General features: G+C 40.1%; 1 protein-coding gene across 1 annotated transcript in view; it reads left to right on the top strand.

Annotated features, from left to right (window-relative positions):
* Positions 1 to 12,470, top strand: part of birc6 (baculoviral IAP repeat containing 6) — a 223,932-nt gene extending 211,462 nt beyond the window's left edge. The window contains exons 72-73 of the mRNA XM_037681007.1: positions 8,637 to 8,771; positions 11,802 to 12,470. Coding sequence (XP_037536935.1) covers positions 8,637 to 8,771; positions 11,802 to 11,981 — 315 coding nt within the window. The 3' untranslated portion in view covers positions 11,982 to 12,470. The remainder of the gene's footprint in view (positions 1 to 8,636; positions 8,772 to 11,801) is intronic.
* The last annotated feature ends 2,475 nt before the right edge of the window (positions 12,471 to 14,945 follow it).

Here is a 14,945-nt window from a genome sequence, read left to right on the forward strand (position 1 = left end):
TTTGCATCACTAGTTATTATTTTGGCTATTTGGTTCAAGAAAGTGTCGATGAACAATATCTTTAAGCCTGACTTTTTGTTAAATATTTCCAGACTTGTATTTATTTATTTTGTAATTTTGACTTAAAAAAAAAAAAAAAAAGGATAGTATTTTTCTCAAAATATAAAAGACTCTTGGATCAATTTAAGAAAAACTGCTGCACGGTTGTTTGCACCAACAAGCACCTTAATGAACGAGTAAATTAGTGATTAGCTCAGCAAAGTGCTTTCTTCACACTATTATGTCCCTCGATCCCCTTCCTCCACCTGCACCTCCAAAAAAAGACAAATGGAGAAGAAAAACAAAAATTATGATAAAAAAGGTGTGCATTTTTTTTCTCCTTCAGCCACTTAAAAGAATGTTTCCCAATAATTATTATCTTGCCTGTTGTATGTATGAAAGCCTCAGTTTGGAGAAACAAGAATTTATCTTTGACCAGATTGATGAGAAAAATATACCTGTCTTTATGGGTGCTTAACTTATTTTTGTCAGATTTTTTTTTTTGTTTGTTTATAAAATGTTAGATCAAAAAAAGTTAAATCTGGTCCTCTGGACATTCAAAAAAAAAATTTAGAAACGTTTCTACAATTTTTTTTTATTTTTTTTTTAATGTCCAGAGGACCAGATTTAACTTTTTTAGATTTTTCTACCTGGATTATTGAGCATGCATCAGGATAAAATGATAGAATTCATTTTTTGACAAACCTAAGCCAGAAAACAGTTTATTTTTGGTAAGCTGCTCTCGTGAAACGAAACCTGTTTTAAGCCTCAACTCAAAAAAATGTATTCTGATTTGTAAGTCTGCGTTTGGATATTTTTTCCTCCTTGTGTCCAAACTTCACACCACAAGATTATCGATCAGTGCTTTTGGAAGAGAGCTAAATAACAGAGTTTAGAACCTAGTCAGTAATTTATCATTTACACTGGACCTTATTGCATAGAGCATAACAATGTGTCAATATTTTAAAGTCCTAAAACATAATTGTCTTGTTTCCTAAAATAGGAGTGCATGGCTTGTTGAATACATTTTGGCAGTTTATAAGTGCAGAAGAAAAATATTTGTCAGCTGATGGGTTGGCTTTTACTGAAGCGCAAACTTTATACTTCCTGAGACAAATTCTGTCCAGTCGCTCATTTGCCTAAGCATGTCCTGACGCTCCTCATAAGACGTGGTGTAAAACACTTTGACATGTGACACATACGTTTGTCTGTTTTATGAGACATCCTCACTCGAACCACCAACATGGCTGACTCCAGATAACTGCCAAGTTCCCATTGTTGGTTGCTTTTATCTGGTACATTTTTCATGTTCTGAAGATGTTAAGAGCTCGTCTCAAGAATGACTGAAAATCAATAAAGTTGTTTAGCCTTTTGCTGCAAGATGCCCTTCATATGGACCAGTTGTCTTGCTCTGACTTTGCTGCACAGCTTCATCAGAAGCCTCCACATCAACTCCAGCCATTCTAAGTTTTCCAGATGAAAACAGCAGACTCTGTTGGCAACAGCCTCTGCTCTCTAACTTCTTGTCTTTATCCATCATCCTGACCTCATTTTGGGCACTGCCGTCTTCTATCAGAGCATGTCTTTAAAGCTGTGAAGGTCGTGAGAGCACTGAAGTGCAGGCACTCGCTTAGTGACTCAGGGACAAAACAGAACACAAGCTCACAAAACCAGAACAAGGTAGCTGCTGAACATTTGAGTCAACACTGAGTGGAACAGCAAGAAAATTGTTTCTGATGTACGACAGAGTTTATGGTCACAGTCGTTTTTTCCCCCATTTTAAGATTAAAGTTGAAATATTAAAGTTAAAATAGTATTTCAAGAACAAGCTGGAGCAAGCAAGCTCAATGTTTTTAAGAGAGAGTCCTGAACAGAACAGAGTGCACCTGGCCTGATGATGATCTGTGCTGGTCCATCCTTTTGACCAGTGGCTGTTTAGTTTCCCCGATGTAAGACTGATCACCATCCTGACACTGAACAGCATACACAATATTACTCCGTTTGTGCCGGGGGACTGGATCTTTGGGATGAACCAGTCTTTGCCGTAATGTATTTAGGGGTTTAAAAGCCACTGGGACGTTATGTTTAGAAAATAAACGTCTCAGTTTCTCTGATACTCCCTCAACAAATGTAGTTTGTCCATCCACTGGTCTGGGTCTGGGTTCCTCCTTCTCACCTGATGGCTGACTGGACAACTAGTTTTGTCTGTCACCAGCAAACTGATAGATCCACTATGAGAAGGTGTTGCTTATAAGACTGTTTGTTGCGTCTTCTCAGACTGAAGAAGTCTTTTGGATAAAAGACGAAACGTTTCAACAAAGAAGAATCCAGATGACCTGACTCAACCTTGTTAGATTAAAAAAATACTGAAATTCATTGAAATCTTAAAATAAACCACGACCTTCTCAGAGAGTGTTGCTCAGAAGCTTTGTGTGTTTTTGATGAAGGAAGCGTCATCTTTACATCACTTGTGACATGAAGCTCAAAATAATCTCAGGCAACAAGCTCTCAACACTGTCCTCCTTTTTACTGTGAGGGTCAGTGTCCTGGACTAGAACATTGATTCATCAAGGTTTAAATAAATTAACTTTGTGTGTGTGAGATAGATCATACAGCGCAGGTGGCACTGGAGGTTGAATCCACTTCCATATATTCTTGTGCTGACGTCTGGAGGCCGAGCAAATGTGGATTAGGTGCACTCTGTGAACCCCCCACAGCTCTGCCTCAGACACGTGTTTATAGATTAAGAAACCTGAAATAGCTAACAAGTTTTATTTCCATCCACTGCAAATAAAATTCCATACTAAATACTTTTTTCTCTAAACCAAAACTTAGGTTCAGGTACCAAGTATAATGAGGGATACTGGTGGTCAAAAAGTGAGAAAATACACTTAAACATATTTAGTTTTTACTTTCATGATAGATGTGATAAAGTCCCTGAATTACAGAGTAAAAAATCTATTTCTATAGCACAGTTTGTGGCTTTGAACAAAACAGGCTGCTACATCAATGTGTATAAGAAGTATTGTATGTCAAGATCAAAGAAATGTACCTAAACCTTTTTCTTAATCTAAAAGTGTAAACGCAGCCCAGTATCTGTTTTACAAAATATCCAGAGTAGTGCAGCTGGGGTTTAATGATGGTTTTGGTAGTTTTATGATCTTGTGCGTCTACCCGATACAAGCAATCCATTTTTTTAAAAATACATAGGCAGCAAAAAAAACGTATATGATTTAGCTTTTAATTATGATAGTGTGATTTATTCAGAAGTTTGATGAAACACATTGAGATTCAACGATTTAGCAAAATAAAGTAACTGTCTTACAGTATTTTAGAAAGGAGCCAAACTTGCATTTAATAATTTGCAAAATAGTAAACAAAATATATTGGAGTGAAGCACACTTTAAGTGTTTGTTGCTGTTTTGACAGAGATTGCTGCCGTTCCTCTGAACATTGAAGTGTTGTTACTGAGAAAAGGATTCCTCTAAACAGCTGCAACTGGAATCAGAAAAAGAGTAATTCACTAAAACATGAATAAAGGTTTGATTAGTACAAAGAGAAAACCAAGCGATGGATTTAATCCCAAGACTGCACTGGTGTGTGACAGATCTACTGAGCCAATCAATGTCTTTGTGCACGTCCAAGTGTCAGTTGAGCTTCATGTCTTTATTTTACCTTGTAAGAAGCTTGATGTCACTTCACAACGTTCTTGATCCTCAGTGCAGTTTCAAATGTCTGCTTGTGATGAAACCTGTTCAAAGAGACTGCGTGTTATTGTTCCAACTAAACAACAGCTTCTTGAGACTTCTTGGGGCAGCTGTGGTGCAGGTATGGCAGCTGACTTGGAACCAGAATGTTGCAAGTTCAAATCCCTGCCATGCCCACATGTCCTGGTGTCTCTGAGCAAGACACCCAATCCCTAATTGCTCCCCAGGTGCTTACATAGCTGCCCACTGCTCCACCTGGTGTATCTCATGAGTGATGGGTGAAATACAGAACACGAGTTTCATCATCATACAGAAACATACGGTGATGGCAACACGTGTGTCACTTTCACTTTGAATTAGAGCGGTTTTTAAATTCACACGTGTCATAATTTTTTATTTGTATTAATTTAAACTGTAAAAAAAACAACCTTTATAGAACAAACCCCTTATGATGCAGTTGTAGAATAGAAAGTGATGAGTTTTACCATCTGTGGGATTCAGTCTATTCTTTGACCTCCGCTCTTCTGCCTCACAGAGTTGCCCTGTGGAAAAATAAGTGGATTACCTCAAAGGTCACAGGACGGCTGCTTTCTGTCAGAGGAACTTGTCTCTTTGTGCACCAGTGTGTGTGTGAGAACATATTAAACATGTTTCTTGAAAGGTCATTTAAGACTCTGTAACACCCCGTCTGCCTCACAGTCAGAGACTCTTTGCATTCAAAGTTTCTCTTCACACTGAGATCGATGGCCATGCCCACATACTAAAAGTCAAGGCGCTGCTGGTTGATCCTACATGGACCCAGGAGAAAACAGGACCAGTAAACCAGCGCACACCTGATCCACGCTTACTGTTGCCCATGTGTGGCTGAAGGTTTCTCATCATGGCTTGAGCCCTTTTCTCAGCTAAAACAAAGCTCGATCCGCATCACTGTGTTCACTACACATGACCTTGAAATGTCCCTCTCCAAGCCGAAGACACCCCCCACTTTAGTGGGTACGAATGAAGTCTGAGGAGTGGGTGGGACGAACAGAGAAATGAAAACTGAGAGAGCAATGGAAGATGCATAAGGACAAGAAAGAATAAAACAGCTTGACCTCCTCTTCTCTGCTCCCTCGTTGCTTCTCCTCTCCTCTGCAACCACCATAATAACTAATCACCTCCCACCATCAGAGCAGCAGCTACAGCCCCATTCTCCGAGCGCTCGCTGCATACTGATGGCTCAACCCTGGTGACTGTTGCTAGGACGTGGACTGGAGGGGCAGAAGAGTGAGAGACTTGAGTTTAGTAGATCGACATCACCCACCGAGCAGAGTGTCGCATGTATGATGTCAGAGTGACCTAAACACCCGAGAGAATAAACAACCCCTACACACACACACCTCGATTATAGACGGAGGACTCTTCGTTCACACACTCTGAAACACCGTTCATAAAGTGTGCTGCAGCCAGTCTGAACCTTTTATTCTGACATTTTTCTACTTCTTTCAACAACTTCTGACATGCTTGGCAGGTTTTCATTCACATTCATTCTTCAAAATAATAATTTCTGTCTCATCAGATTTTTCTCCACAGTCTGCCCCCCACCCCCCAACCCCACACACACAGGAAATATTCTCTTCTGTGTCACTGTGATAGTGTTGGTACAATGAATCAATAGAATGGTTACATTTATGAGCCTGCTTTATCTCTTAATATTCAGGTGAAAAGGGGAAAATACCAAAAGTTCTAATAGTTTTGAACAAACAATAGTGGAAATGCAGTAATACCAAAAATCTGACCACAATAAAGCAACTTCAACAACGACTTTGTAAAGATCCTCCTGGTGAGCCAAGATAAAATGCAGCGTCAAAAATAATCCTGCACAAACAGGAGTTTGAAAAATGTCAAATGACAGTTGAATTAATCCAGCAGCGCTGAACATGCGTCCTTACACATGGATTTACAACCTGCAAGCAGAAGCTAAGTGCTGTTTTACAGACAACTCACTGCACCTGTATATTTCCAGGGTAGAGAATTTACAATATTTCATCTGTGATGATCTCAATTCCATTCTCACTGATTATGTAAACATTTTCAGAGACCAAAAGCTTTGAATTATAAAGAGTCGAGATTGCACGCTCAGGTTAAACTCAGAGATGAAGGCAATTGTCCCATTCAGCTCTGTTAGTCTTCATCACCTTATAAAAATAAATAAATAATGCTGTATCCAGGAGCACTGACTTCTTAGATCTCTAGAAAGAGCTGATGCTCCGGAGAGGTTTCTAATAAATGAATACTAAATACTCAGACTTAACTGATATTTTGTGGTGATCTGTACAATTTTAATCACAGAGAGAGGAGACACAGCTTTTATTGCCAGTACAAGTTTGAGTCTTTCAGAAATGGACATTTGGGATCAATGATCAGTTGATGGATTTTTGTAGAGATTACCTGATTACTAAAATATTTCATAGCTGCAGCCCTGCTCAGATGACATCCTCCTTTTTTCACAGTAACCTTGTTCTCCTAAATGCATTCATGTATGTGTTAATCTTTAAATTCACTTCAGTTTATTTATATAGCACCAAGTCACAACAGAACTCTGCTGTACACAGAAACATTCTGTGCATAAAAATAATTTAACATTATTTATCTGAGGAGCAGACTGCTCTGAGTTTAACTCCATCACAGACTCTCATCTTGAGCAAGCATGAAGGCGACAGTGGAAAAGAAAATCTCTCTCATGAGGAAGAAACCTTTAGCAGAACCAGGCTCAGGACAAGCGGCCGTCCGCTTCGACCGGCTGGGTTTGAGAGGAACAGATACACAATGGCAGGTCAAGAATCACGTGTTAAGCTAGAAATAGTATCACATGAAAACTATTCAATTTTAACAATTCATTTAAGGAAATGAGGTCAGTTTGTCTTCTAGTAGTCTAAGCTTAAAATAACATGACAAACCAACCCTAACTATAGGATTTATCAAAAAGGAAAGTCTTAAGCCCAATTTTAAAACTGGATAATGTGTCAGCCTCACGGACAGAAACTGGAAGTTGGTTCCACAAGAGAGGAGCCTGATAACTGAAAGCTCTGCCTCCCATTCTGCTTTTGGAAACTCTAGGAATCACAAGTAAACCTACAGTCTGAGATTGAAGTGCTCTGTTAGGAAAATATGGAACAATAAGATTTGTAATATAAGATGGAGCTAGGTTGTTGAGAGCTTTGTAGGTTAGAAGTAAGATTTTGAATTCTATTCTGGATTTGACAGGGAGCCAATGGAGAGAAACTAAAACTGGAGAAATATGATCTCTCCCACTAACTCCAGTTAAGACTCTGGCAGCAGCATTTTGGATCAACTGAAAACGTTTTAAAGAAGTATTTGGACATCCAGATAATAAACCATTGCAATAGTCCAGTCTAGACATGACAAATGCATGGACCAGTTTTTCTGCATCATTTTTAGATAAGATGTTTCTAATTTTAACGATATTACGCAGGTGGATGAAGGCAGTTCTAGTAACGTTTTTAATGTGCGGGATAAAAGACATGTCCTGATCAAAATAACACCAAGATTTTTAACATTAGAGCTGGAGGCCAGATTAATGTCATTTAAGGGGGGAGAAAGACTGAAAAATTAATTCCTAAGATGCTCAGATCCAAAAACCAAAACCTCAGTCTTGTCTGTGTTCCAAAGCAGAACATTTACGGTCATCCAAGTTTTTATGTTTTTAAGACATGTTTGTAATCTAAGTAACTGACTGGATTCATTGGGTTTCATGGACAAATATAATTGTGTCATCAGCATAACAATGAAAATTTATCCCATGCTGTTTAATAACTTCATCTAATGGAAGCATGTACAAGGTAAAGAGTGTTGGTCCAAGCACTGAGCCCTGAGGAACTCCATGACTAACTTTGGTGTATGAAGACAATTCATTATTTACATTTACAAATTGAAATCTATCTATGGAATCTATCTAATTATGAACTTCATATCATGAGGTGTTCTCAGGTTTTCATCACCCTTTGTCCTGACTAGGGTTGTGAGTCTTTAGGCATCTTCCTATTGGATTTGATTATGAAAACGTTTCGTAAGGCTGTGATACAACTATAAAACCATTACTGATGTTTCTTGATGCAACTGTTATCATACTTGAGCCTAAATCCTGAACATATAATCTCTCGGATCTAAAAGAAATAATATTTTACTTTACACTGTAGTATACAGTAAGATGGTGTTCATTCAAACTAGATTTTTGGGAACTAAATTAACAAAAAAGGAATCAAAACACTGAGTACAATGACAGATTCTGTAGCGATGGATGTCTACGCATCATGTTAGGGCTATCACACCAGCTATCTTCAACCATTCTACAACCATTCTGGTTGTAGAACTTTTAACTCCACTCGTTCCAGGACTCTGGTTAGCAGTGACTGTTCTTATTCTTTCTCTTCTCTGTAGAAACATGTTCACAGCTTAACTGTAGTGTCGATCTTGTGAATTTTGATTTTTCTTTAACTTCATAGAAGCCAAAACATTTCCAAACAGACTTTCAATGCAGAAGGAGCTGCTTGTATGTTCTGGTCAGCCATCTTGTTCTTGGTTGTCTGTTTTGTGCTTTTAAATCACTGCACTTCAGAGTTCCTCACCATAACAATGCTACAGGATAAAAATCATTGTTGGCTTTTTAAAAATAGATTCTAAATTGTTCTTAGCCACATTGTGATGCCTCTGAAAATTTATCCTAAGCCCAAGCTCTGATTTTTGTGTCTCAGAAGGACAAATGTCCTGAGTGTAGGAACTGGTAGCGTTGTGCAATGCTTTTGTTTTTGTTGTTTTGATTGAATTGGGAACTATTTTAACACAAGGTTAAAGAAAAGAGTGGTTAAATGTTTTGTCTTGTGTCTGCAGGTGATCCATAAACATTTCTACCTGAAGAGAGCAGAGATCATGACTCAGTGTGAGGACTGGATCGCTGACATCCAGCAGTACAGCAGTGACAAGAGGGTCGGGCGCACCATGTCCCATCATGCTGCTGCACTGAAGGTAATTTAATGTGGTCAGTGAAGCACAGCAGTCAGAATTACGGTGTGTGTGTGTGTGTGGGGGGGGGGGGGGGTGTTAGGTTGAATCCAGCTACAATTTGATCAAACAACAGGTTTGTTCAGATTTGAAGCTACATATTCTATCAATCATTCAACACTCTCTGCCTGGTGTCTCTGCTTTTTCTGAACCTAGAACATAAAACCTGAGCACACTGTGACTGTGAGATTGTGGTATGACTGTGAAGTTTTCATGCGTTTTATTTCATTTTCAACATCCGAAGCATTACAATTCTTGTCACTGGTGTGCTGTTTGACACAGCTACTATGGCAAAAGCAGGATTTGAATATCTGTCCAACAGTAAAATGCTTTTCTTTTTACAGAAAGCATAAGTTTTAGCATGCAGTCTATGTATCAACCTACCAGTGTGAAAAGGTTTCTTCAAGATTTTCTCAGGACTTAACCAGTGGCCTCATGAAAAGTTATAAAACCTCATTGAAGTCTGTCGGAGCAGATTTTGCTTTGATAGTTCAAAATGTTGCTTTTATTAAATCAACGCAGTGCTCCTTTATCCATGTTGTTTGGCTTCACAGAGGAAGCTGACAGGCAGCAGATCACCACCCTCCCTCATGTACCACTAATAAACAGCGACTGGCTGCAGGGGACACCCCCAGCTGACTGAAGCATCAACCCTGCTCCCTCTCTCTGTAAATCAACACAGTAAATCTCTTCTGTAAATAACAAGCTACACTGTTATTAGACTGAGTCCCAGCAGCTGCAGCCCTCTCTAGTTTCTGTAACTTCTGTGGTTCCTCAGTGCTAGCAGAGATTTATTTGCATCTAGAACAACGTGCGACCTTAGAGCCAGAAATGGCCCTTGGACCATCTCTATCTTACCCCAATTTTCTTAAAGGAAACCAATCAATTTTAAAATAAATTGATGAAAACATGCATTTTATCAATTAAACTTCAATGATCAAAAACAAAATCTAAATAAAACCCAGTTTGCAGAGTAGCATGAGTTGAGTGTCTCACACTGAGAATGCTCTCAACGTTGCCTCAGAAGCTCTTGTTACGTTACGTCAACCAGAACTTGATGAAGATAAGCCTGTCAGGAGGGTGACTTGGTGAGACACTTAGTCATGCTAACACTAATAGCATTCTTTTATGTCTGAAAATCTACTCACTCCCATGTTGTTCCACAGATCTCATGATCTGGGTCAGCTGTTTGTAGCGTTTGTTCTCAGTTCTCCTGTACACCTGGTGCTACACAGAGTACTGAATTAGCAGTGAGGAAGTTGACATCAAGTTTCTAAAACCGAGGAAATGTGTGAGTAGAGGCCCAGCTTGCTGCAGCGCAAATCTCCTGCAGGAAACCTCCTTAAGCAGAGCCCATGAAGAACTTGAGCCCCTAGTAGAATGGACTTGCAGGACCTCTGGTGCTACAGACCTTTTGAACTCCTGGTTAAGACAATCACATCAGTGATTCAGTGGAAAAACTGCTGTTTTGACACCAGCTTCCTAGAATGTCTCTTAGCCCAGAAGACTAACTGTTGGTCACTTTTTCTGATCTGCTTTGTCCTGTCCAAGTAAACGCATGAAGCATGTACCAGGCAGAGTTTAACATCTCCTGCTCCTCAAAGAGAAAGGTGGGAATTGAAAGCCACCAAGTCAGTTAGAGAGTAGGATCTCAACAGTTCAGGCTCAAAAGCAGAGGTTGCATGCAAAGTCATCCTAGTCTTGTCCAGAGAGAAGTCTCTCTCATGGTGCCTGAGATCACTTGCAGGTGAGTGCATCTAGATGCATTCTGCTTGTGCAGGCAGAACAAGGGACACCAATTGTTCTCCTTTGAGACAAATAGTCCACAGATGGTTGTCCATACCTTTGCCAGATCATCCTGACCACCTCTGGATAGAGTTTCCAGTGCCTGAGCAAATGTTTGGTGCTGGTGTGGCAGGGCTGTGGATGCGGGGGCAAACGTACATCTCGGAAGACAAAGCTTTAGCTCTTCATCATCTCTTTTCTTCTCCTCCCATCTCTTTTGCCTCAATGTTACTGCTGCACCAAACAAACCTGTAGGATGACGGGGGTGTGGCCTGGAGATCCTCCAGAGAGATTTATTTTGTGGAGAGTGTGGTGAGCTTTAGCCACCTGTCTCTCTCCTGCAGAACCATCTGTCCTGCCCAGAGCTTGGATCGCCACTTGGCTTGGCTGGAGACTGATCAGTAATGATGCACACTTTGTCCCATAGCACAGCATCAGATGAGGCAGTCATCTGCTCCTCCAGTTCTGCTTGGTAAGCCATGAGCAGGGAGGAGACGTTCAGAGCTCGGACTGGGCACAGCTGATCGATGAGTTCTCTGTCAGGCGAGACTGAAAATGGTCTGTTCTGGAGGGACGAGCAGGGCCTCCTGCCGATATGGAGGTCTTCAGGTGCAGGTACGCCACAGCCGCTGGCTCAACTGGATGCATTTGGCGAAGAGTGTACGTTTACATTTCTTTGCAGTCTAGCCCACCACTGGGAGGTTCTCCTTAAAGGGCGAGAAGGGGAGACTGCCAGTTCTTCCAGCAACTCTGGGAAAAATAACAGGAGTTAATTACTTGCTTTCATAGCTTTGGCAGTTTTTCCCTCATCAAAACACGAGTGGACCATCTTGGCTTGGATTTTGGCCACTGTATGTCCAGCTGTGCAGTGGGTCGTTTGCGTGCAGGTCTAAATCCAGTTCACGTGAGGATGGGTTTTCATGACTGTGTTGGCCCTGCCTGAAAGAGTGAGTTTTGCCACACAACCTAAGGAATGGGTCATAATCTTCACATCTTAAACATCTAACACCTTTTGGGCTATACTAGGTCAAAATAAAATGTTTCTTTTTTTGCTTGTTTACTCGTTGTTTGTGATTCCAAAACCAGACTGAGCATTTATGCTTCTAAAATTCACTTTGATTCAGTTTACATAGCACCAATCCACAACAAAAGGGGTGCTCAGAATATTTGTTGTGGATTGTGACAGCCTGTTTGGTTTCTTCTGTGCAGAGACACACAGCTCAGCTCAGAGAGGAGCTCCTGAAGCTGCCCTGCCCGGAGGGCCTGGAGCCCGACGCCGACGAGTTCTGTGAGAAGAACGCCGCCTTCATCCTCAAAGACATGGCCGGTCAGGATGCAGAGAAGCCCAGTGGCAGTCAGGACAGCCACTGCAGCGAGGGCCAGCTATGAGACTCAACTCCCCCCACCACCATCCTCTTTATGATTCTTTAAAGACTTGATGGCTTCTGAGCCACAACTTTGTCAATATTTGTATGTAAAGATCTAATTGCAGAATAGTTGAAACCGTGGGGACTCTAGAGGCCGACGAGACAAACTGAACTATGCTACGCCCTTATTAAAGAGTCAACAAGATCTTTTATTTACCTGTAAAAGACTATAAACATTTTTTGTGCTTTTTTTCCCCAATTGTGAAATAACCACTGATTGGTATAATATTAAACTTGTTTATGTATACATAATGGCAGAGGAAAAAGACAGATTATATAAGGGAAACTACCTTTAGAGAAGAATGTTTACTGAATGTTTTTTTTTAATCATTATTATTTCTTTTGGTCTGTTAGCCAGAAAACTGTTGTAACCAACCAAGAACATATTGCTGTTTCTTTAAGCATATTATTTAAAAAATCACAGGTAATTAAATCTGACATAAGCCCCACCCCAACCCAGTTATCCCTGGCTGTGTTTGATTTTCTTGGATCATATCCACTTGAATAATGGTTGCAATGGACATTTTAAATGCTATGTTATCCCTTTCATAGGCTTCAAATTAAAAGGCTTTGCCACGCTCTTGATAAACACTTGTCCCTCTCAGAACTTCTCCATGACTGATTTTATTGATGTGACTGTAGACGACGGGTTGTGTGTCCAAATCATGTGTGAAATGAACTTTAAAAGGTTTGTGTGCGTGCGCGTGTGTGCAACAATCCCCAGTGTTCATCCAAAAGCTATGATGTGACTTTCAACTGCACCAAATGCTCCCAACAGAAGATCTACTCAAGTCTCTGCTGTTTTTTTATAGACATCTGCTTCATCTGAAAGCAGACGAAACTGCTTTGATCTTTTTTATTCTGTTTCAACTTCATTGAACTCAAAAACTCTTTCTACCCAACTCAAGTCTCCTAATCCATTTGTGACGACATTAAATGGAGCCTGAAAGTACGGACTGACTGTGCGAATGCTTCTTTCAGTCTTTAATGGGACATCTGTCACCTCAAAGAACAGAACCAAGAGGCTGATCGATCGATTGATTGATACTTTATTAATCCCAGAGGGAAATTTGAGACATCCAGTATTATGTTATAATTATACAGAAAAATGCATAATGAATAATCAAAAAGAAGCGGAATACACACATTTGAAAGAAGACATACCTGTGCTCAAGGTGGTACATAATTTCATTCCACCTCATGTACCATATGTGATGTGAATGACAAGAACTTGGTAGGAAATACTACATTCATTATTAACATATATTCAGTTGAAACCAGAAGTTTACATACACTATTTAAAGAGACACATTTTTTTCTATAATGTCTGAGTGAAATCAGAATAAACTTCCTGGTCAGTTCAGATGACCAATAACTTTGTTCCATTTGCAAAATGCAAGAATAATGAGTGAGAATTTTTAAAGGCAATATTTATTACTTTCTTCAAACTCAAAAGGTTAAATGCACAGTATTTGGCACCATTGCCCTTAAACTGTATGACTTGGGTCAAACGTTGTGGATCTCCTTCCACGAGCTTCTCACAATAGTTGGCAGGAACTTTGGCCCATTCCTCCTGACAGAACTGGTGTAACTGGGCCATGTTTGTAGGCTGCCTTGCTCACGCATGCCTTTTCAGCTTTGCCCATAAATTTGATAGGATTGAGATCAGGGCTTTGTGATGGCCACTCCAGAACATTGACTTTGTTCTCCTTGAGCCAGTCTGTAACCAGTTTGGCAGTTATGCTTCAGGTCATTGTCCATTTGGAAAAACCATTTGCGCCCAAGCTTCAACTTCCTGGCTGATGTCTTGAGATGTTGCTTCAGTATTTCCACAAAATGTTCTTTCCTCATGATGCCATCAATTTTATGAAGTGCACCAGTCCCTCCTGCAGCAAAACAACCCCACAACATAATGCTGCCGCCCCCATGTTTCACAGTTGGGATGGTGTTCTCAGACTTTCTCCTCCAAACGTAACGATGGTCATCATGGCCAAACGGTTCAATTTTATGCTCGTCAGGACATGTCTCCAAAAACTAAGGTCTTTGTCCCTGTGTGCATTTACAAACATTAGTCTGTTTTTTTATGTTTCTTTTGGCTTCTTCCTGGCAGAGTGACCTTTCAGCCCATGTTGGTACCGTTTCACTCTTACCATCTTCACCAGGTCTTTTGCTTTTGTTCTTGTGTTGATCTGCACATTTCGGACCAAAGCACGTTCATCTCTGGGACACAGAACCCGTCTCCTTCCTGAGCAGTATGATGCCTGGACATTCCCATCTCTTTTAGATGAACGAGGCATCTTCAGGCATTTGGAAATCACACCCAAGGATGCACCAGACTTGTCCAAGTCCAGTTCTCTTCCTGACATGTTGGCTGGTTTCTTTCAACCCTCCCATGATGTTGCACAAGGAAGCAGTGTTGTTGTTCTTGAGGTTTTATTGGAGGTTGGCAAAAAACGTTGAGGTTGCATTACCACCACCTACCGGTATGTTGTTTGGCTCAAAATGTCTGTTTTATTCTATACAAATGTTATATTGTGTTAATAAGGAAGCAGTGTGTTTCAGGTGTTCCTTAAATTACATCCACAGGTGTGTCTCTAATTAACTCAGATGTTATCATTTAACCTATCAGAAGCTCCAAAGATTCAACATCAAATGTCCCAAATTGTTTAAAGGCATAGTAATCTTAGTGTATTTAAACTTTAGGTTTTGAAGAAAGTAATTAAAAGTTGCCTTTAAAAAATCTCATTATTCTGACATTTTACAAATAGAAAAGTTTTGGTAATTCTAACTGACCTAAAACGGAAAAAGTTGATTCAGATTTCACGTCGGTGTGGAAAAAATGCATGTGTCTTTTGTGTATGTAAACTTCTGGTTTCAACTGTATCTACAGTATACATGTACAATTTACAAATCACACTCACTGCAA

Source organism: Nematolebias whitei, chromosome 1 (assembly GCF_014905685.2).
Source record: "Nematolebias whitei isolate Nwh7 chromosome 1, NemWhi1, whole genome shotgun sequence".
NCBI classification, from domain to species: domain Eukaryota; kingdom Metazoa; phylum Chordata; class Actinopteri; order Cyprinodontiformes; family Rivulidae; genus Nematolebias; species Nematolebias whitei.